This window comes from Polypterus senegalus, chromosome 2 (genome assembly GCF_016835505.1).
Source record: "Polypterus senegalus isolate Bchr_013 chromosome 2, ASM1683550v1, whole genome shotgun sequence".
Taxonomy (NCBI): Eukaryota; Metazoa; Chordata; class Cladistia; order Polypteriformes; family Polypteridae; genus Polypterus; species Polypterus senegalus.
The window spans coordinates 44532590-44557455 of NC_053155.1; the positions used below are offsets into that span (position 1 = coordinate 44532590).

General features: G+C 41.6%; 1 protein-coding gene across 1 annotated transcript in view; it reads left to right on the plus strand.

Annotated features, from left to right (window-relative positions):
• Positions 1–5872: 5872 nt before the first annotated feature.
• Positions 5873–24866, plus strand: part of gpm6bb (glycoprotein M6Bb) — a 219092-nt gene continuing 200098 nt past the window's right edge. The window contains exon 1 of the mRNA XM_039743601.1: positions 5873–6050. Within this exon, the coding sequence (XP_039599535.1) occupies positions 6047–6050 (4 nt within the window). The 5' untranslated portion in view covers positions 5873–6046. The remainder of the gene's footprint in view (positions 6051–24866) is intronic.

Consider the following 24866-nt stretch of genomic DNA (forward strand, 5'->3'; position numbering starts at 1 on the left):
TTGCTCAAGTAACATTTCTGCTTCTTTTTAGTTGTCTTGCTTGTTAGGATTTTAAACCTTCATTGCTTATTTTAGTCTTAATCAGCTGTACTCTCATTTTTTAAGTGCTCCTTATTAGCAATAATTTCGATTTACACCTGTGTGGATTTATTGTGCACTATTTTATTTAATTAAATACTTGAAATGAAAATGAAGAGAAAAAAGTGAAGGACTGAGAATAACTTCCATCTAAGATATTCATCTTAGACTTCAAATCATTTGGATAATATCCTTAGAAAGGAAAAAGGATATGAGGATGACCTGACAAGGCAGAGTTAAAGCACTAACAAGCCATGAAATTAAGTTATTGGCAAGGATTGTTTTCTAATTGAGCAGCTGGGTTGGAATAAAAACCTGCAGCCACTGTGGCTCTCCAGGACTGAATTTTCCCACCCCTACTCTACATGGTTGCTGATGATGAGGTTAATGAAGCTATGAAGACCAGGATTGGGGAGCAGCTGAAAAGTTTTTTTCTCCCAAGGAATGAAGAAGTTAATTAGTGAAATGATACAAGAACTGCATCAACCTGTAGGGAGGGTTATGTTCATTTGCTCACAGTAAGTAGGACCTTCAAAAGTGGTTCACCTCCTTGTGAATGCCAGACCATTAAAATCTCTCTGTAATTCATACAAGGGTCTTATGGAGCCTAAATGAAGGCCTGGCTGCAGATCCTGATCCTCTCCTCACTGCTCAACCACCCAATACAACAGATAATTAACATGAAGCCCAGCCCTGACGGCGTAAAGTCAAACAGTTTGCTGTCTACTGATGGACATCACAGTGTTTCTCACATGCTGCAGAAAATCATCATTCCAGTGTTCTCTCTGAAAGGAGAAGGAAAGGGAATGGTTCTCAAGTTGCAAGGAGGCAAGACGGTCTAACAAGGCCTTAGAGGATGAACAGTCAACCTCTGGTGGGTGTGCGGACTGCGTGTTTGGTTGGGTCATGAATCCTGGTGGGAAGTTTCATCACACTGGGTATCCATGACCTTACCTGCTCTTGGAGCCGCTTTTCCACTGCATAGTACGGCACGACACGGTTCAGTACAGCTCACCTTGGTTCGGCTCAGTTCAGCTCGGTTTGCGTTTCGACTGCAGTTTAGTACCGCTTTAGAGTGGGCGGGATTATTCACGTGTCATTATAGTTGCGCCGCCTCTACTGCTCGCTCTTCATTTTTTTTAACTTGTCCCTACAGTGTTTGTAAGTCCTATGGTAGCCGTGTGCGGCCAAGAGCTAAGCGACCTCCTGGAAAATTTTTTCATTCCGCGTCGCCCCATCCAGCTCTCGCTGGATCCGCCTCGCTACCAACGAGGAACGTCTGTACTTCCTCAACAGACCACGGAACAGCCATTTTTGGTTAAAACCAGTTCGAACCTTCGGGTCTGTTGTGTCTCGTGTCGCAAGTTCAGTGACGCAGTAATGACGATTTTCTCCGGCCAATCAGTGACCAGCAGAGTTTACACGTCACATTTTGGTAACGGTTCGGCACGCTTGGAACCTCGGCTGAGGTGGTACTAAAAAAAGGACCAGGTACTGTTCCCAGTGGAAAGCCCCGCAAAAGTGAGCTGTACTGAACCGTGTCGTGCCGTACTATGCAGTGGAAAAGCGGCTATGGAGTGGAGGGTTGTCACCCTTGGCCAGCTTCTGTTTCTCAGCATGTTCAGACTGCAGCTGGTCCCTGCTGTGGTTTCTTTTGGGCCAGTCTCAACCTAATATCACAGTGTATGGATGATGAGCCATGATCACCACTTGCATTCTGCGGAGCTGCCCCGTGAGCATATCCAATATGACACAGTGGGGATCTTCCAAAGGACACCGTGAATACAGGTAAGACATGTCCTTTATCTGCCTTAATCTTGCAACAGGCACATAACGGTGAGCAGCAATGGAAACGTCATCATATAGAGCTCAAACGTGGTATCCAGGAGCAATGAGAGTGTTAGTCGTGGTTGCATAACAGTACCTGTCTTCCCAAAAATATATATCTTTGTCCATTTGTGGACAGTTCATCACCAGGTGCCCAGGTTCATCACACTTATACTGTAGCACTGGAAATCGGGGCTGGGGTGATCGATCTCGCCTTCACAACCCCGTCTACGGGTCTTTCAAGGCTGACTCTGGATGTGAAGGATGTGCTACTCTGGAATGTCTTCTCTTTTCTGGGCACCATGCAGTGGCACTCGATCATCTCTACCAGGCCTTCCATGTAAGCCCAGATCTGCCAGTGGACTGGTAGAGCTACTATAAAATCACATGCCACCATCTCCACCACACGCTCCATGGTGTTTTCCCTCAGGGCTAATCAGTGGGTCAGCTTCCCCTCAAACATTGAAGGCTTGAGCCCTCACTGGCAACTCGGGTCAAATTGCTAGTCATGGCAGTGCTGGCAGTCTGGTGATTATATTAGTGCACAAAGATCTACCTTTTCATAGTGTGGTTTTCCAACTTGTAATAGGCATGCTGTGCCTCACCCAACAGAAAGGGAGCTATGATTTATGCCCACTCATGCTGTGGCCAACATTGGCAGGCTGTGGTCCTCTCAAAAATCCAGGTGATCTTTAGGATACATGGGGACCAGTGGACAGACCACAGAGGAGCTGAAGTACCAGTCAGGATACCCTGTTTTAATTGTAGACTGCGAGACAAAGAAACAAACAAATAACAAAATAGTTAAGTGCTCTGAGCTCAAAATCAGGGGCAAGTTCACCCAGCAGGTCAATCTTAGGAAAAAAAAGTAAGAAGGGCTCCGTCGGCTGTAGTTCTGTCTCCATTGCTGGTTGGTTCAAAATGAGCCATTATCTTCCAGGGATCACCCATTTTTATTGCATCCCAACAGGGAGATGTGGAGCCTGCTCAGGGCTGAAGGCAGGGCTAGAATTCTTCCCTTGGTTGCCTCTTGGAACTGTGGGTAAAAAAAGAAAGACGGCATTAGCCACAGTGCCGCCTCTTGTCTCAGGGTGATGCCACTTACCTTGACAGAAACAGGAAGGTGGTCCCCAGGCACACATGCTTGACAATATGTACACCTATATTATATATACAGTAAAGTACGGTAAGTAAAAATTAAGGCAAGTATTTTGCTTGTGGTATTTTAAATCAATCAGTTTGCTTAAACATACTATTTTTGGGTTCTTTATTCCCCCTTTGCAGTTTCTTGTATTAGTAATTTATTAGTTTTTGCATACCCTTTGGAGTCAGAGTGCAGGGTCAGCCATTGTACAGTACCCCTGGAGCAAGTGCAGGTTAAGGGTCTTGCTCAAGGGCCCACCAAAGTAGTTGGTAGTAACAGGGATTTGAACTGGCAACCTTAACATATTAATTTTTATCCATCCAGTATCCAACCCACTATAACCTAACTACAGGGTCACGGTGTTTGCTGGAGCCAATCCCAGCCAACACAGGGTGCAAGGCAGGAAAGAAACCTCGGGCAGGGCGCCAGCCATATTAACTTACACTTGACAAAAAATTTATAGTCTATCTGGTAATCGATTTATGAAAGAAAATTGCATTTAATTGTCAGTCTTCAACTTTGTTAACCTTATTTCTGCAGTACAGGATAGTGGGTAACCAAAACATATCCCAGAGGCAACTAGCATTAAATAGACCTGGACAGGACAGCAATCTCAAATATTACCAATCAATATGCACCTCATGTCATACCCTTAATAGTATTACAGTTTTCAAAATAGAAAATAAGAAAGTAAAATGTGGTATTTTAAAAATCTAAAGTAAGTGGGGTATTTAGCTCACACTGCCATTGAGGAACATTAGGGGATTCTGTTATGTTACCAAAGAGAGTGTCAGCGGCCACCAGTCTGGGAACTTTTGCATTGAAGGACTGGGTTAGACCCTGCGGGCCTGACCGCCTGTCTTTTAATCCATTGCCTAAGTTTTATCTCACAGCATATGACTGACTCTTAGGTCATTGCCCCATTTCACTCTGCTGTATACTGCAGCTGTGTCTCTCTTTCATATGGCGTGGAACACACCATCTATGGGGTTTCTTTTTGTGAGGATATTGTAGTGACCCCTCGATGTGGACCTGACACTCGCCTCTGTTAGCTGAAACTTGTCCAAGGGGGCAGGAATATCTGAAGATGCCAGGTATAAAGCAGCACGGTGAGCAGCAGAGAAAGGGAGTTGGGTGTCCCTTCGGACACATTTCCTGGCTACTAAAGCCAAGTGGCTCGAATGATTGGTCACGGGTGAGTCTGGCTGGCTGATGAGATGTGGACCCAGGTCAGTTCATGGGATAGGGCTAAAGTGGGACAGACAGGCTGCCAGAGAAAGTGTGTATGAATGGACAAAGAAGAGAAAGCGGTTGGGACAGTGTCGTGAGATCCGTGGTTTTTCTTGCCCAGTTGGGCTATTTTTGATTGTTATCTGTGGGGAAAAAATGGGCTTTTGTGGCTTGCTGTTTTTTGCGCTACTTTGGGGGAAAAAAAAACAGCACAGTATTTTGGGCTATTTTTCACTCCTGTTAATAACTTTTTACCATATTTTTCACACATTTGGCATCCCTTCCCCTGTTATTTGCATGTACAGTATATATGTTCTTTGCCGCTGTCTGATGGTTTATACCCATTCTATCACACTAAATATCAAGAGGGGACGGGGACAGGGACAGGGACACCCCCCCACCCATTCTGACTTTGGTATGTACCAAACTGCCCCCTGCTTTCCAGTGTGTCATTTAGTCTGCCTCAAGCATTGGGCTATTTTTTTAACAAACTTGTTCTTTTTAAGCAGTCATTGGGCTATATGTTTTTTAGGACCCTGGCAGCCCTGATGGGCAGTACATGTTGTTGCTGAAGACCTCGGTGGCATTGCAGAAGTGGCACTGAAGAACCCAAACGGTCCTTTTTCTATGGAGTCACTCTCCAGAAATCGGCGTAAAGGGGCTAATTCTGTTCTTCTATATCTCGGGGTTGTCACAATATTTATGTAGTGGGTATACAGTACACACAAGCAGGCAGTCGTTTCTCCTCAAAAACACTGTCTTTTGCATTGAGTGGGCCCATTCTCCCTATCTTCTCACAATTGTCCAAGGACATGCTGTTAAAATAATCTGAAACAATGAAGTGGTCCAATTTGGGTGTGACATACTGCTGTCCCCGGCAACCTTTGCTGTGATTTAGCACTCCTGTATTTAAAGGGACTGCACACACAAAAAAAAAGTGTATAGAATGGAAAAATGATTTTTTTTGTCATGGAAAAACCTATGCAGTATCTTTCAAACCTTTCATACTCATTCCTAGTTATATAATTCAAGGTGAAGCTTTAGAATCCTGGATGCCATTTCATTGCTTGCCATTAGTTAACTAGACAAAGTCTTTACCCCAAATAAATATTGAAAGACATTACAGAAAATACCCTTAACAATACATAAACTGCATCCCAAATGTCACATACACCTTTTGCTTAAAGCTTTCCCATGAAAGTCAAAAAGGCAATATAGAGAAGATGTTTTATTTTAAAGAAATTGCTAGTTGACGCTGTTGTTTCTAAATTTAAAAGAGCCTCAATAAAGTTTGGCAAGCAACTCAAATCAATAAAAGGTATGTCCTCAAAGACCTGAATGAAAAACGAAGACTTTAGAGCCAAAGAATCAAAATTGAACCCGAAAGGAAAGGTAACGCATATAAACTCATATATGCGACTCGACATTACATGGGCATGCGGGCAATCTGGGACGTCCTGCGTGGTGCTTTTTTTTATACTCTAAATGATTAATCGCGGCGAACCAATCACGTGGGGCTACTTTCGTGCGCGCGCGGCGGTAACCCCGACGGTGACGTCACATAGCTGGCGTGTCTACGCGCTGGAGGGAGCCGTGTGCGCGCGGGGTGCACGGGGACAGGAGCTGAGCTGCGCTGATCTGCGCTGCACCGTTCTGTGACGCACGGCGACTCTCTCTGCTGTCTTGTGCGCTTCCACACACGCTGCGACCCTCGGACAAGAGGAGACAAGCCAAAAGGAAGAGACAAACCAAACCAGTCCCAGCGCAATGGGTAAGGACACTTTGGCGAGTCTTCCCTAGCTCTTCTTATGCTCTGTAGCGAAACGGGACTCGGTGCCACCGCGTAACGGTTTTGTCACTGGGCTGCTTAGCGTGTGTTTCAGCTAAATTGATTCAAACAAGATGGGTAAGGGGGAACTAAACTTTTATGAAAGCTTAGGGGAAAGATGCTTATTGGTATGTTTCAATTCTTTTTTTTTAAATCGATGCATGTATCCATGAAAGTTGATTTCTGGAGCGGGCAGCACCAGTATGAATTGGACATTATAGAGATCAGTGTGTGTAGGAATGTGTGGCCCCACTAGATTTCAACCCACACACTATTACTAGTTACGCAACTTTTGTGTACAGTTTATAAGCGCCTGTCATTCTTTGTGACCCTTTACGTGAGGTAGTGTTTTGTTTGTTTCAAAACTTAATTGAAAATACCGAGTAAAAGTGTTCAGCGTTAGGGTAGGCGGTGATATCACACGCTCCCATTGTTGGGGTGCTGAACCGTTTCATGCCCTCACCCAAGTGTGTTGCGCAATTTCTGACACACTAACCTAAAACAATTACATTGTGGTCAGTAAAACTTCTGTGGTCAGTTCCACAGGCTGGACTTTATAGTTTGACATCAATTCTTTGCAAAGATTTATTGGATTTTACCCCTGGTTACGCTTAGTTTACTTTTGTGTCCTTGAATTTTTGTATGGAACAAAACTTGTAAACGTTTTCAGGCAGAGACAATTACAGATGGTCTAATAGGCGGTGGAATATTGCCTTTTTTTTTTCAACCACTTATTCCATATTAAATTTTGGAATAGATAGAGGAAAATTCCACTGTTGATCTGTCCCAGCTGCAACTGTAAAACCAACTTAATCCTTCGCACAGAGGCTAGTTCAGCTCTTTCTTTCTTTCTTTCTTTCTTTCTTTCTTTCTTTCTTTCTTTCTTTCTTTCTTTCTTTGCCTGGATTACTGACAAATTTCTTCAAGGGTGCTGTACATAGCTTTAATATTGCTGCTGCTCAATTCTGAAAGCATCTTTTGTTTAATTATGTTAATGTGAGTTCAGCTGGTGCGGGTGCCGACAGGGCAACTTTGAAAATGCCATTGGTAAACAACGGGGTTTGACTTTATGTTGGCATTACAACTTCACCCATACAATTCTACACCCCACCCATCCCAGTGATTTAAGTAGGTAGATGTCGTTTTTGTAGAGTTTGTGTAAGTATATTGGCTATGTATGTATGTATGGCTGAAGCTGTTTATTAATATATGCAAGTTACTTGCTTACTTCCACAGCTTGTGCAATGAACATAGCAAGAGAAGGCTGAAATTAGCTTAAACATGGCACAAACCAGATTGTGCATATATAAAAACTGGAAAAAGAAATGAGTCATTTGCAGGGATTGAGCAGGATGGATATTTCATAGGCTTAGGAAAGGGCTGAGCGACTAATTAGCTTTGTATGTCCAGGAGGAAAGCCACCTGAAAAAGGTCCTGCGACTGAAAGACTTCATGTCTCCCCAGTGGGCATCACCCTTTAAGGGTGTGTGTGGGTGTCTATCTGAAGAGGGCAGGTGCCCTGTTGTTTACCTTCCACCCCAGCATTTTGACAGCCAAAACTGGGTGTGGATTTCAGCTTGAAAAGTGAAATAAAATGGGTAGGGGTGTGGGAGGGGGGCTTTCTCTTTCATAATTATGAAAGAAATTCAGCATTGTTAGTTGCTCTTGAGCCCAGGAAACCCTTTTCTTTTATCCCCTGATGACTGCTGCCCTACTACATCCGCTAGACTTCTTTGACCTTTCCCAGGAACTGCATGTGACCAAAGAGTCGCTTTTCCAAAATTTGCATTGGCTGGATTTCTTTTCTTTTTTTTTCTTTTTCCTTATCAGCTAATGTTATGAACCACAAATTCTTTATGTACTGTATATTAGCAAGTCTGTGTACTGTATATGGATGGATGTGTGTGTATATATAATAAATTTACTGTGTATATGTACATACAATATAGATTTGAGAATACATGTACATGGATATTGTGTATATATGCTATAACACATTATACACATGCTAATATACATATGTACAGCATGTATGGATACATACTGTATATAACATATATGTATGGTCTTCTATGTGTATATATACCATGTACAGTATACTTATGTACTATATCAGTTATTCTTGTTCTCCTAATTATTTCCTGATTTATTACATTTTGTAATTTTGTTATTGTCAGTTGATCATATTTGCTTTGCCATCAAGAGTGACACAGTGGTGCAGTGGTTAGTGTTGCTTCTTCACACCACCCGAAGCCCAACTTCATTCATTCCCAAACGAGTAGCTGTCTGTGTGAAGTTTGTAATTCTCCTCATGTCTGCACTGGTTCAGGATAAGTTAACTGGCAGTTCTGTCAATTGTCTCCATCTGAGTGAATTTGGGTATGTGTGTGCGAGTGCCCTGTGAGGTACTGGCTTTCCATACATTATTGTGTCTCGCCTCCTTGCTGATGCTGACAGGATAGGCTCCTTCTCCTGGAAGCCTGACCTGGGTGAAGCTGATAGATAGATTGATTCATATCTAATTATCAATGCAGCACTCTAAGTGGGATATAGCGCAATAGTACACAAAACTCGATAGAGTACATACAGCCTCCATAAGCAGGGAAGTACAATGTCTCATTGGTTAACTCTGCTTCTTCATAACTGGGTTTAAATGCCAAACTGGTTGGCATCGTCCCCTTGTGCCCACAGTAATTTTTCTTTTGATATCCTTGTTTTCCTCTGACATCCCGAAGTCATGTATGTTAAGGTGTTTATGGATTGGCACCCCTTCTAGGGTTTGTTTCTTTCTTGTTTTCTAGTACTACTAGAATGGACTTCATCTTCCAGCCCCCCTACATTTAGATTAGGCTCCAGTAAATGTTTGGAAGGAATTTTGTATAAGATCCCACAGTAAGTAATAAGTGTTCATATGGAGTACATAGTATAGCTACATTTATAGTAATAAGCATGGCGTTGAGGTGAATGCATTGAATTATAAACCAGCAGCCTTATAGTTTTGGGGCAGCAAGGTGGCACAGTAGTTAGCACTGCTGCTTCACAGATCAAGAAAGTTTGTTTTGAATTTTGGTTTCAATCGGGGTAGTTTGCAGGTTCTGCATCTCAAGCATGTGCCAGGTGGGTTCAATGGTGACTCTAAAGTGGCCTTGTGAAGCGAGGTGGAGTGTGCTCTGCACTGGACTGACTTTCCATCCAGGATCAGTTATTACCTTCTGCCCGTTGCTTTCATGATAGGCTTTACCCCTTGCCAACTTGAACTAGATTAAGCAGATTTGAGTCCTCAGACAGGCTCATTTTTACATTATTTATACTTAATACTTATTTTAACCATACCATTTTCTAGGGTTGTGGGGGCTCGAGCTTATCCCAGGAAGCCCAGGGCCCAATGCAGGGCAATCCTCTGGGCAAGGCGCCAGTCCATCACAGGGTAAGCACAATCACACACACACGCATACACACACTAAACCCAAGTTACCTTCGACAATCCATCTGACCTGCACGTCTTTGAGCTGTGAGAGGAAATCCGGGATGTGAACCCTGGTCTCCTTACTGTGAGGCAGTAGTGCAGCCACAGCACCACCCACTCATTTTAACTGTTTGTGTGAACATGAAGCGCACTAAAGAGAAGTGTATGAAATTAAGATTACATTGCTTATTTTCAGCAATGTTAGCTACAACAATTGTTTATTGTATTTCTTCTGTTTTGTAAGAAATGTACTTAAAAGGGAATCTTTTTTCAAGACAGAGTGGCCTAACTAGTGCAACTAAACAAACTTCATCGTCGTAGATGGGCAGTGTGGTGTAGTGATTAAGGCTTTGGACTTTTAAACCCTAAGAAGGAGGATTCAGATCCCGTTTCTGACACTGTGTGACCATCAGCACGTTACTTCACCTGCCTGTGCTCCAATACGAAAAGCAAAAGAAATGTAACCAATTCTATCTGAAGTGCTGTAAGCCACCTTGGGATAAGGCGTCGGCCAAGTAATAATAGTATTGTATATGGACTGTTTTAGTTAGTTATTTATTTATATTATATATATAAAATAAAATAAAAAAAATAAAAAAATATATATATATATATATATATTTATATATATATATAAAAATATATATATATATATATATATATATATATATATATATATATATATATATTATAAGGCTGGCATCTCAAACATTTAAAAAGTAATTCCCTGTAGTGGTATTCGTGTAGTGTATTAGCACCACAAAAAGATATGAGCTTATTCTTGAAGTGGTTTACTGCTAAAATCTGGCACCATCATTAATGTAAAAGTTTGGCTCATGAGATAAATTATCTAGTATAAATCTTGACGTGGTGATTGTGTGCATCTGCCTATCTTATTTTGATTCGTGTTGATGGTTGTTTTATTCTTGTTTACATTCCTTATCTTTAGGACTGTGACATCAGCACACTATTTGTGATGTCAGCATATTACGGAAACGTATTTAGTTTTTTGGGCGCCTCCATTTTGTAGCTGGGATACTTAAGTAGCACCCTATTGTTAGTAGAAATGATCCTAGTCATATGATAGTCACATTATACATAACCTGGGGTGTTGTCATCCTGCCCCTATAAAAGATGGTGGCGCAAAATAAAACCTTTCGTTCTAGTTTTGGGATTCAAATTCTAATAAAAGAACATTTACTTTGTGCTTAGCCGTTTTGCAGATACAGTTACTTTTTGGTTTTGATCTTCTCGATTTGTTTTCTTGACTTTGATTTTGGTTAATGTTTTTCTTTTTTTTTTTTTTAAAGTTTTGGTGATGGGTATTTTTGTATTCCTTGTGGTATCTCTGACCATTTGGCTGTACCTCACTACTTCTGTGCCTATTTCATCTTAAAACTGATTAAGTCAGTGTTTGTGTTGCAATTACTTAGTAAACTGGCACTTAAGTCTTCATTCTGCCTCAAGAATGATTTTAAGATATGAAGAGGTAGGGGAATTGGCGGTGAAGGTGGTAGCGATCAGAACGACGCTCTTATGCATGGGCCGCATGGCCACCCCACTGCTGAGAGTTGATTATACAATAAAATAAAATAAAAATAAAAATAGGACTAACCGTGGATGTCAAACATCACCCCGAATGCAGACAGTAGACGTCACGTAGTGTATGTGTGCCAAATTTCAAGTCAATAGTTCAAATGGTTTGTGAGCTATGGTGATTTAAAATTCTGGACAGACAAACGGACAGCCATGGTAGTGTATTATATAAGAGCTATTTTGACTTCTCTAGTTACTTATTTAAGTCACCAGTCTGATCTTTTGTAGTTCTGGTTTCTACTCCACTATGCTGTTTTCAGACACGTGCTTTACACAGCACAGCATGCGATGTCATAGCAGCCATCTTATTTTAAGAGGAGCCACACATGTTGGAGATCATCTGAACTTAGTTATAATTAAACAAAGATAGTTACATTTTTGTTTTGTTCTGTTCTGAGACTTGTCTTGGCGTCTTAATTTTAACAGCCTCACATTCCTGTCTCTCCTTTGCACGTGAAACATGTCTGTCAGTCACATTTTGATTGCTTTGTGGATCATTTCTGTTTTATGGAAAGATCCCAATTATCAGGACGTGAGTTAGTGTGATGATAAGGAACACACAACTTAGTGGCTGAGCGCTGTATATTCAGTGTGCTCCAAAGCTGTGAAACTGCAATGTTCTTTGAACAGTAATATTAGACCTTAGTGAAAACAGAATAGTGAAATGCAGGAGATGTGATATAAGCACTAATTCAGTTAATGACTTTTGACAGAGGTAAAGCCAAAAATGTGCCTGGAGAATGAATATAAATTGGATTTGACACTCTGAAAGCAATATGAGTCAGTTACTTTGGTGTATGGCCTCTGCAAAAGAACTAGCATGCCATTGATAATTTAAATAGCAAATGAAGACTTTGGGCCTGCAACCTGTTAACAGAATGAGTACTGTTCCAAATTATGCTGTCAGAGTTTTTCATATGTCCTCATTTTACTGTATGATGTAAAGATCTTTTTTGGGTGTTCACCATTGACCAAGTTTTTATCTTTTGATTGCGTACGTTTTTGTAACCTTACATGAATAACGTCGTCTTGCTTGCTTTGAAATCACCGGGTGTGGTGGATTGGTTTCATATTATAGTTAAGTTTGTAAAAAATCAATAAGCAGTGACACTACTTTTACTAAATCAAGGAATTGTCTTTCAGTGTTACATTCTTAACTGACACATTTTCAAAGTAATGCATAGGACAATTCCATGTGTATTTTTTACACGTCGTACATAGTTAGCGCTTTTTTCTCATAGGTAATACAGTAAGATGTTAGTAAATCGCTGGCCTTGTCACTCCCAGACCAACTCCTGAGCACCTGAGTCACACTTCTTGACCAAGTGGGCATCAAATCATTTCATATGTTTAATGTCTTGTGAGAAAAATGTTGCTGAACGGCTTGAACTTTCTTTTATGCCACTTTTCACACATATCTTACTGATATTCGCTTCCCGAGTCCTCCCTGCATGGAGTTTGCATGTTCTCCCTGTGTCTGTGTAGGTTTCCTCCCAAAGTCCAAAGACATGCCGGTTAGGTGCATTGGTGATTCTAAATTGTCCCTAGTGTGTGCTTGGTGTGTGTGTGTGTGTGCGCCCTGCGGTGGACTGGCACCCTGCCCAGGGTTTGTTTCCTGCCTTGCACCCTTGTGTTGGCTGCGATTGGCTCCAGCAGACCCCTGCGACCCTGTAGCTAGGATGTGGCGGGTTGGATAATGGATGGATGGATCTTACTGGCATTGTTTGGCGGGGGGTGGTGGTGGGGCCAGCCCCCTCTGTCTACCATAACTTGAATCCATCCATCCATCCATCCATCCATCCATTATCCAACCCGCTATATCCTAACTACAGGGTCACGGGGGTCTGCTGGAGCCAATCCCAGCCAACATAGGGTGCAAGGCAGGAAACAAACCCCAGGCAGGGCAAGTACAGACACACACACACACACACACACACCAAGCACACACTTGGGACAATTTAGAATCGGCAGTCCACCTAACTGGCATGTCTTTGGACTGTGGGAGGAAACCCACACAGACACGGGGAGAACATGCAAACTCCACGCAGTGAACCCTGGTCTCCTAACTGCGAGGCGGCAGCACTGCACCACCGTGCCGCCCCCATAACTTGAATATTGCACTTTATTCACTAGGAATGCAAGTGGAAAGAAGTGTTGACATTCTTATTCTTTAACTGTGTAAGGCATATCTGGAGCAGCCTACTGGAGCTGGACTTACTCAACAGCGTAGTAGGTATGATTACCATAGGACTGTGTTTTGGGGTTTTCACTTTACATTGAAATTTGGACATTTTTTTTAAATTTATGTAGTGGACAATAAAAAATATCTATTTCTGTTCACTAAGCTACTTTTATGGTAAACTCTATCCACAAATAGTTTTAAATGATTAGATACAGAGGCTAAAAATAAGCCCCACCATGCAAAGCGTCTTTTCTAATGTTCATTTTCTTGGGGTATAGTTGAAAATTGAAAGTGTAATAAAGTGAGTGTTTTGAAAATCTGACTCTAAACATGTAGGCACACAGAGGTACCTTCTGCCATGAAAATGTTGGTAGGCTTCTTGTTCACAGACACGTTTGACTGAATCTCACTGTTCACGTACAGCAGGCCGCTTTTATACTGGATTTATGTATTCAGATCTCTGTCTGTTGTTAACAATAATTGGTTCGCTGCAAAAAAAAAAAAAAGTGAGAGAGCTGTCAGCGAGCGAGCGAGCGTCTTGGTGCTTAAGCCACTCCTGAAGCGTGTGAACAGACTGCTTAAAGTGGTACCATTCATACCAGATGTGGAGGGTCTAATAGGGGCATTTTCAGAGTGGGATGAATGCCCTTTAAGCACATCCCACCTAAGCAGAATCCTGCAGCCGTGTGAAGCACTGTGCTTCTATTATGTTACACAGAGGAAGACCAATTCAGAAATGGCTATTCAGGCATAATCCTCCAATATATTGAAAGCTGAAAAACACTTCTGGCAGCAAGCCATTCAGAAAAATAGTAACTTTTTGAATATGGAAATAACAAATGAGATAATTTTGTTAAAGTAAGAAGTTATTGCACCTGCCTGACAGCCGAGCGTACTTATACGAGCGTGGGAGCTTTGTTTCATGTGATCTGATCTTATACTTTTTGGTTCCCATCATCATTTTCAGGGCCATATGTACTTTTTTCCACAGGCCGCTCAAGAGTAAAGTTGGTTCTTACAAAACTTGGGCCCCCGAGCCCCATAGAAGGTGATCAGCCCTTGACCTAGTAGATAATAATAGATACAGAAAGTGTAATAATAAAAGCAATTGATGGGGGTTATGTATGAAAGCTCAGCACTGTAGAGCAGACCACTTTGCTGAGTTGATTAAATTAATTGAATGTTTCTTTGCATTCCCTAATAGCTGCATAAGTAGAGAGGTGAATGGGAAAATGTGATCTACAATAAAAGTACTTTTTTATGTGATGAGTCAGGGTTTTATATAATGTTCCTGTTTTCCACTGTCACAAAAGTGCTTTATCCAGTAAACTCTGAAAAGAAGACTTTTAAAAATAAACGCCCGCTGGATAAGAGTGACAGGATGAAGGAGGACAGCCACACGTGCTTGCATGATATTAAGGACATAATCTTCTTTGCGAGAGAAAGTAATAAAATGACTACAACAGGACGAGTGTCGCAGCAGTGTCAGGTGGTGTTAGTTAAAGTGCGGAAAAGATCATGGAAAAGAGGCAAGACTTCACACTGTGCTGAAACGTAAGGAGCCAAGAAATCGAATGTTTGATTTATCTGTCGAAAAGCAAACCTAATGTGAGCCAATGCAATGGTGAACATTAATTTGTTCTTTTATGAAGGGTTAGGGATCTGTCACCCAACTGCTAGAGCCTTGCAAGGAAGCGAGCAATCAAAAAAACAGACGTTTAAAGTCTGTGCATCTCTCACAGAGGGCTGTGGGCTTTTATTTTGTATCAGTGCTTAGCTTTAAGTCTTAGAAAGAGTATAATGAGAAAATAAGACGTTACAGTCGTGGCCAAACACTTTGAGAATGATACAAGTGTTGATTTTCACAAAGCTTGCTGCTTCAGTGTTTTTAGATATTTTTGTCAGATGTTTCTATGGTATACTGAAGTATAATTACAAGCATTGCATAAGTTTCAAAGACTTTTATTGATATTTACATTAAGTTTATGCAAAGAGTGAATATGTGCACGGCGGTGGGTTGGCGCCCTGTCCGGGATTGGTTCCTGCCTGCGTGGGTTTCCTCCCACAGTCCAAAGACATGCAGTTGAGGTGCATTGGCGATCCTAAATTGTCCCTAGTGTGTGCTTGGTGTGTGTGTGTGTGTGTGTCCTGTGGTGGGCTGGCACCCTACACGAGATCTGTCCCTGCCTTGTGCCCTGTGTTGGCTGGGATTGGCTCCAGCAGACCCCCATGACCCTGTGTTCGGATTCAACGGGGTGGAAAATGGATGGATGGATGAATATTTGCAGTGTTGGCCCTTCTGTTTCAAGACCTCTGCAATTCACCCTGGCATGCATTCAATCAACTTCTTGGCCAAATCCTGACTGATGGCAGCCCATTCTTGCATAATCAATGCTTGAAGTTTGTCAGAATTTGTGGGTGTTTATTTGTCCACCTGCCTCTTGAGGATTGAACTCAAGTTCTCAATGGGATTAAAGTCTGGGGAGTTTCCTGGCCTTAGATCCAAAATTTCGATGTTCTGTGCCCCGAGCCACTTGGCTATCACTGTTGCCTTATGGTATGGTGCTCCATCGTGCTGGAAAAGACATTGTGTGTCACCAAACTGTTCTTGGATGGTTAGGAGAAGTTGCTCTTTGAGGATGTTTTGGTGCCATTTTCTGTTCATGGCTGTGTTCTTAGGCACCACCAGTACAGAACTTGCTCAGGAATGGAAGCTGGCAGGTGTGAGTGCATCTGAACTCACAGTGAGGTGAACAGTTTTGGAGGATGGCCTAGTGACAAGAGGGGCAGCAAAGAAGCCACTTCTCTCCAAGAAAAACATCAGGGACAGACTGATATTCTGCAAAAGGTACAGGGATTAGACTGCTGAGGAATGGGGTAAAGTCATTGTCTCTGATGAATCCCCTTTCTGGTTTTTTTGGGGCATCCAGAAAAGGTGAGTGCTACCATCAGTCCTGTGTCATGCCAACAGTAAAGAATCCAGAGATCATTCATCTGTCTTGGTTGCTTCTCAGCCAAGGGAGTGGGATCACTCACAATTTTTCCTAAGAACGTAGCCATGAATAAAGAATGGTACCAAAACATCCTCTGAGAGCAACTTCTCCCAGCCATCCAATCCATGTTTACCGACAAAAGTGCGATAGACATATGTGCCCCGACAAAACCGCGACGGACAAAATCGTCACGACAAAATCGCGAGAGAGGCCAAGAAAGTGGGACGCGTACGTGCGCATTATGTACACATTATGTGCTAGGTTATAACTCTTATAACTGCTGATGGCATTCCGCGAACAAATAACTCAGTCGAGGGTTGGCATAACGCGTCGGATACAAAGCGGAATTACCAGCAGTCAGGCAGCCAGCAAGTCTAAATACGCTCAACTATCAAGACGTCTTGATGCAATTCTTCCTACATATGCAGGGCGTGATCTGAAGGACTATCTGCGTGCCGTGCTGATGGCATGCCGCGTCTCATAATATTGACTTCTAAAATAAACATCATTATATATGCTTTAAACTAGTAATTCATATTTAATGAAACTTTCGCAATTTTGTCGGCACGATTTTGACGCCGCGTTTTAATCGGCGCTATTTTGTCGGCGCTCATATGTCTATCGCGCAAATGTCGGCTCACACTTTTTCAGCATGATGGAGCACCAGGCCATAAGGCAAAAGTGATAACTAAGTGGCTCGAGGCAGTGGGTTCATGGCCAGGAAACTCCCCAGACCTTAATCCTATTGAGAACTTGTGGTCAATCTTCAAGAGGCGGGTGGACAAAGAAAAACCCACAAATTGTGACAAACTCCAACTATTGATTATGCACGAATGGGCTGCCATCAGTCAGGATTTGGCTCAGTAGTTGATTGACGGCATGCCAGGGCGGATTGCAGAGGTCTTGAAAAAGAAGAGCCAACACTGCAAATATTGATTCTTTGCATAAACTTAGTGTAATTGTCAATAAAAGCCTTTGAAACATGAAATGCTTGTAATTATACTTGAGTATACCACTGAAACATCTGACAAAAACATCTAAAAAACACTGAAGCAGCAAGCTTTGTGAAAACCAATACTCACGTCATTCTCAAAACTTTTGGCCACAACTGTACAGTATAAGGTGATAACAATACCAATGTACTGTAGAGTTCTGTTTTATTTAATTGATGGCTCAGCCAACAACAACAACAATATCATCATCCACTGAAGATGACAAGAGTGAATTAATGTTACATTCATCCATTTTCTAATCCACATGTTATGTTGGGAGTCTCAGGGAATCCATGCCTGTCTTGGCAACTCCAGATATAAGGTAGGAAACCAGTCGTGCATGGAGTGCCAGTGTATCTCTGTGCATCCTTACATTTGCTCCCATACTCCCAGTTAGTTACTTTAATACATGGGTCTTAAGAATGGCAGGGAAAGCTGCTATGCCTGGGGAAAACCCCACCACCATCATGGGAAGAACATGCAGAATTCCTCATTGACTGTGGTCAGACCCCGGGATTTGTGAAGCAACAGTGCTTCCCCACTCCATCACCCCAAATGTAATGTATTGCTTATTTACAGCAGCGTTTATTCATGTTATTCAATTAACACGAGTGCCCAAAATGCTGCACAACCTAGAAACTGGATTTTAAAAAAGCAACAAAAGAAGGCAAAAAGAAAATTCAGAACTTATTTAGGTTAAATGCTTGCACTGAATTCTAAACGGTTCATTTGGATCTGAAAGGCTAATTCAGAAATGAGAGAGAATTGCACAATTTTGATGCCACGCACTGAAAAGAGATTTCTTATTTTTTGATTTGAAAAATGACTGCCAAACATGCCTCATTGTAATAAGGGCAGTGACCCGGTGTGTGCTGATAAATCCATCCGTATGTTATCAAGCCTGGTTAATCCTGTTGTGGGTCACAGGCGCTCAAGTCTCTCATGGCAGTAATGAGCGCCAGCCTTGGGTGGTAGGGCATTACTCAGACGTAGGGTACATTCAGACACACACACACACATCAGTTTGGAGTTTCTTAATGTATATTCTGGGATGTTGGATGAAACATCGAGAACCAAGAGAAAAATCCACACGTGAGGAGAATATGCAGACTTCACCCCAGCAGTGCCTGGGACAGGACCATAGGACTGTGGAGCCGTAAAGCTCAAACCACTGTGCTGCATCTCAAAAAGAGGCCACAATAAATAAAATCTACTGTATTTGTATCTCGTACTTTTTCTTAGTTTTCTCTTTTTAATTCCAAAGGTTATATATTCCTTTAGATACATTGTCTATCTATGTTTTCGTATCACATGATGACATCCGTTCCAAAGAAGACTATCATTGTGCTCACTGTGAAGGAGTATGAAAGTAAGAGTGAGACACCTGATAGGCATCCTTAGCTTAAGCTCGACTTACAGTAGATATCAAGAAAATAAAGTGCACCTTTTCCATTAGTAGTAGGCTGCAGGAAGTTTGAATGTTTTCCTTTATCATAAGGCAAATAGGAACCATCCCAGGATGGAACGCCAGTTAATCAGGGGGCACGTTTAAACTCCCATACATCTCATAGTGGGCCTAAGATGCATGTCTTTGGATTATGGGAGTTCTCAAGGAAAGGTTGTGAAATCATAGAGGAAACTCTGTACAGGTAGTGCTCTGGCCTGGGACCAAGCTAACTATTAGATTAGACTTCCACCCAAAATCAAATCACAATGTGAAATTATTGAACTGTCAGTCAGTCATTGTCCAGCCTACTATATCCTAACACAGGGGGTCTGCTGGAGCCAATCCCAGCCAGCACAGGGCGCAAGGTAGGGACAGATCTCGTGTAGGGTGCCAGCCCACCACAGGACACACACACCAAGCACACACTAGGGACAATTTAGGATCGCCAATGCACCTCAACTGCATGTCTTTGGACTGTGGGAGGAAACCCACGCAGACATGGGGAGAACATGCAAACTCCACTCAGGGAGGACCCAGGAAGCGAACCCGGGTCTCCTTACTGCGAGGCATCAGCGCTACCACTGTGCCACCCCTTTATTGAAATGTTTAGTTTTTAAATAGACCAATCGAATGAATGAAGAAACAAATTAATTTTATTTCTCCAAGGGGGACATTTGGCTTGAATAAGGGGTCTTTCTAGTTAGCCAATAAAAGGTGTCATTTTGCTTGACTTCTTACTACATCCATAATGACTAACACGGTACAACACCCTAAGACTACGAACAGAAGCTCAATGAATAAATAAGCACGCACCAGCATGACTTAAAAGAAAGAACCTTCTGACTTTGCAGTCCCAGTCTTAGTGAGATGTCTTGCAGACGTATTACTGTTGCTACAAAGGACCCCCAGTTGCATTTCTTGAATAATTTGTTGGCTGAAAGTCCTCCGTGTTGGTGTGTCAGAGAGATGATGTGCAGCTTTGTTCTTATTGGCACTCAGATTTGCCAGGTGATTACAGCCACCTACTGCCCCAGAGCCCTGAGTCAACAGCACTTTCACATTTAATCCACAGCACTGCAGTTATCAAAGTCATTGTTATTTACTCGATATGCAGTTGTTTATGAATTTAAAGTTTCATTTTGCACTGTAGAGGTTTTCTTTGGGTATATTTTGTCTCATTTTGCATAGCATGCTTGTGATTTTAATCCATTTTAGCTCTGTGTGTGTGTGTAAATAAAGAATGAGCATAAAAAATGTCAGCAAGCAGATGGCAAGTGTCTTTTACCAACTTAATATGTATAGAGAATGTTAACCAATTAGCTCAGCCTTGCACACCATGGAATTTGAGATTTTTAAATTCTTCAAGTGACATGGCTGATGTTTTATGTATTCATCTCAAAACCATCCATCCATCTATTATCCAACCCGCTATATCCTAGCTACAGGGTCACAGGGGTCTGCTGGAGCCGATCCCAGACAACACAGGGCGCAAGGCAGGAAACAAACCCCAGGCAGGGTGCCAGCCCACCGCAGGGCACACACACACACAATAGGGACAATTTAGGATCCCCAATGCACCTAACCTGCATGTCTTTGACTGTGGGAGGAAACCTAACCAGACACGGGGAGAACATGCAGACTTCATGCAGGGAGGACCCGGGAAGCAAACCCGGGTCTCCTATCTGTGTGGCAGCAGTGCTACCCACTGCGCCACCATTCATCTCAAAACCAGTTCCCATTTTACAGTTTTCTTTTTTGTTCAGTTGGTCCACCTGCAGTAATGTTTTCAGTTCCCACCTTGTCCAGTTCAGAGTCGTCGTGGGGCTGTAGCCTATCCAGACAGCATTGGGTGCAAAGCAGAAACCAGCCCGGTATGGGGCGGCGGTACGTCACAGGAAACACTCACTGAGATATCCACACTCTCCCTGTCTTAAATGAAACTGAGCAAACTGCAAACGTCCCTGACCATTGGTTATGCCTTTGAGTCCACAGAACAGAAGAGAATGGGAACGAGTATGAAATTTAAAAGACACAAATGAGGGTCAACAGTCAAAGCCCCAGTTTATCTTCTATGTTCAGCTCATTTTATGATGCTTTGGATATGATATCACCTAAAATAGCGTTATTTAGTACAGCTCATATGTTTAAAGTGTATTAGATTATTGCATTCCCTGAAGATGAGTGAGGTCTTTGGTTATTAATCCAAATGTAATAAGCTTTAAGCCTTCTTATAAACGTTAGCCAAAACGTACAAATCGGGTACAAGTGATTTTTCAGTAACAAAAAGGAAAGCTCTTATGAGTTATATATTACATCTGTAATCACTTGAAGAGAACACAAATCAGATCTGTGTCTGTATCTCTAAACTGATCAAGTTAGAAATCACTTCAGAATGTGCATTACTATTTGTCATCACGCCAATACAAAATGGCCAACTGCCTGCTTACTATTAATCTAAAATGCATGTCTCCTGGCCTGTCAGAGAAAACGCAAAGAAAGTGCAGGAAATAGTCACAGAGACAAATCTCCATGCATATCTGGACTCTCTCTCCTAGAATTGTTAAGCTGCAGACCAAAAGAACAAGTGTGATGGCTCCATCTCCTCCACTAAGCTCTGTGAGTGCTCAGACTGTTAATAAATATATTTATGTGGTGTGCTGGGAAGGTAGCATCACTTCAAGATAGGCCCACCTCATCAACAAGCTGATTAAAGGGGATGGGATCCAGTTATGGGATGCACTCTTGACACCCTGGAGGTAGTAGTGGAGAACGAAGACAAAACTGATGGCCATTACGTATCTAGCTGCACATCCTCTCATTGGCACACTAGCAGCAAAAGTGTGTCAAGAAACGCTACTGAGGCTCCGTCATAACTACGACAACAGGCCTTTACAGAGCTTCACTATGATGGGGACTGCTCTCAAATCTTCAGCCAAGTCAGAAGTTTTCTTCTTTTTTGTAAAATTGCTGGGTGTGTTTAAGGGGGGCTGTTATTGATTATATATTATGACATTTCTTGGGATTCTGTAAGAAGCTAAAATTCCATCTTGAGACAAATGAAATATAATTCTATCTATCTATCTATCTATCTATCTATCTATCTATCTATCTATCTATCTATCTATCTATCTATCTATCTATCTATCTATCTATCTATCTATCTATCTATCGTTGTGAATATCTTGAGGTATTGTCCAGTGAACAAGGAATGCATGACAAATATTTTTCAGGTTGATGCATACCTCATTATGTGACAGTTTAACAGGCGTCAAAGCTTGATTTTATAAGTCTTTTTATTATGTTTTATAGACAAAATAAATAGGACAATGTCACGTAATGCACATCCATCGTATGATCTTTCATGTGACTGGAAAACGATTTTGTGGCCGATAACGAGAGCGTTACAGTCAGATGGGAGCTCGATTCTTTGGTCCGTGTGTTTGTGCTGTCATTTTTTTTTTTTTTTGCAGATGTTCATAAAGATGATCTTTTAGTGAAGGTGTAAGATAGCTGTTTATTTACTATGAATACAGACACTGCTTAAGACCTTAATACCAGAGGGTGGCAGGATTGTCTGTCTTTATTAAGAATTTACATTGCTTTGGAGAAACAAGCTACTGATGTGTGTGTGTGTGTGTGTGTGTGTGTGTGTTTGGTGGGTTTTCTGTTCTTTTTCATTTGCTGTTCCTTTGTATAAATGCAGGGCATATTGTGTTGCCTCAGTAGAGGCTGGCATGCACTGGATGTTGCTTTAATACTTTAACAAAAGCTTAGTACAGCCAAACAGCTGACATGTTATATATTCTAGTGATTTAGGCTGAGGTCATCCTGGTGGCAGTTCTAGATAGATATAATTTGAAAAGAAAATCTACCAGACTAATGAATATAATTTTATAAATGTTTAAAAATTTCTAACAGAAAAATTAAATAATTTATTATTGATTTGTTTTCCCTGTAATAAATAGTGGCCCCTTCTACCTCCGCACATGCATTGCTTATAACATTAAACTGACCACATGTTTTGGATTTATTTTTTCAGTTTTGTGAAATATGTGTAGAAAAACCTTGAGATATCACAAATGTGGTTCTTAGGTTTCACTGCTGGGACTGCAGTCATTTGTTTTAGATTTTTCTTCCCCCTAATCAGACCAGACTAGTGATGGTGCACACTTTGACATAAAATAGTAAAGCTCCTACCTAAATCAGTTAGATGAGTCTGCTTTGGGCAGCACACCACTATTAAGAAAAATGCCAGGCTGTTGCACTGGTGTATTGCACCTTTGTGAAAGCAAATGTGGATAAGTTACCAGATTTGACTTAATATCACATCACAAATATCTCTTTTTTTTTTAGTGGTCCGAGAGATCTTATGTAAAATCTCTTGGCATGCTTTATGAAATGTGTTGGAGTTTGCCAAGAAAGAGGCTGCAGTCATCAGCTAATGTGCTTCTCCAACAGCTTAGTCATATGATTACACGGAAGCCCACACTGCTGGCTCGGTAATTGTGTGTGTGAACAAGAAAACTGGAAGCAAAATTTAAACAATTTATGTTTGTTTCTCTGAATAGGCTTTATACACCAACACTTATTTTTTTGTTCTGTAGCAGATAAAAAGAATGTGGCACACTCAGATGTCATTCGTTTAGAAAATTACATTCCATTTACACAATTTAAAAAATTGATACACAGTTAGTAAGGCTGATACACCACTCCACTTAAATTGGATTTATCCATGGTTCTGGTGCAAGGCACGGAGACGTGTTTTAGAACAAAATCAAAATGTGAGAGCTTTCTTAGTCAAGAGTGGCATCCACCCTTGTAAATGCTGCTGCTCGTGGTCATTATCTCTGCTTGTTTGCTAACTGTAGGAGAAGTTCTTTTCATCTTTAGGGTGATGTGCCAAAGCCACTTTCATTAAATACTCTAATATTTCAATAACCGATATGTTTTTCTCTGATAGTCTCTCATTTTAATGTTGGCCACTGCACAATATTGTACAATAGATAGGGTGGTGTCTTTTTGTAAGTATTGCATACTGTGTGCGATTTCTCCCCACTGGTATGTTTTATACTCCTCTTGATGATGGGTGGATGGTGGAAGTGTTACATTATTATCATGTTAGTGGTAGTGGTTTATTATTAAGGGTGGGGTCATATTCCACTCACCTTACATTCATCAACAACACTTATGTATATAGTGCCTTCCAATACAAGGTATAATGCAAGGAATTTTACAAATGGTAATAAATGGAAACAAAGGATAAGCATGATCAAATAAGCTAATTATACCAAGAATCAGATGGCCAATGAGGACAGGAAAAAATCTCAAGTGGAGTAGAAACCTTTGGAGTTAGCCTGCCCTCGCCCCCCTGGGTATTCTGTTGTATATCTAAGATACAAAAACAAGAATAAAAGAGTCATCCAGTGCAGATATCAGTGCTCTTCGTCCTTCTGCCAGCCTCAGGGAATTATGTTCAGAAGGTAGCGGCACGTGGCTGCCACCAGATTCCAAGAAGGATAAACAAAAAACAAGCAATGTGACTCGTCACACATTTAACAAAATGCCAGCTTTAAAAAAGTATGATTTAAGAAGTGATTCAAACAACTCTGCTGTGCCAGCCTGATATGTCAGTGTGTTTGCAAGTTATGGCCTGTGTACTTTAAACCGTTTATTCATTTGTTTTTCCTTATCTCAGTTTCTAGGATAGGGTAGATTTAGTTAAGTTTTGTAGACTTTCCAGTAGTTTGGAAAAGGAAGCATTTTTTCAAGATCTGATCCAGAAGAGTCCCTTTTCTATGTAGTATCTTAAACTGGCATTGTTGCAGGTACAGAAACTATCTTGTGACTCACTGATTAACTTTCTTGTGCACTACTATACATTGATAGGTGCGTGGTGTATGACCTTTGGTAGTACTTCATGAAGATAACAGCCCAATTAATAGCAAGGGGTTCTCTCTCCATGGCCAGATGCCTCGTCTCACAGCCCAACAGTTTCCAACTCAAGTGTATAATGGGGCATTCCTCCCTAACGATCATCTCTGAGGCCACAGTCAAGTGTGTTGGTTTGGAGCAAAGAAGGAGAA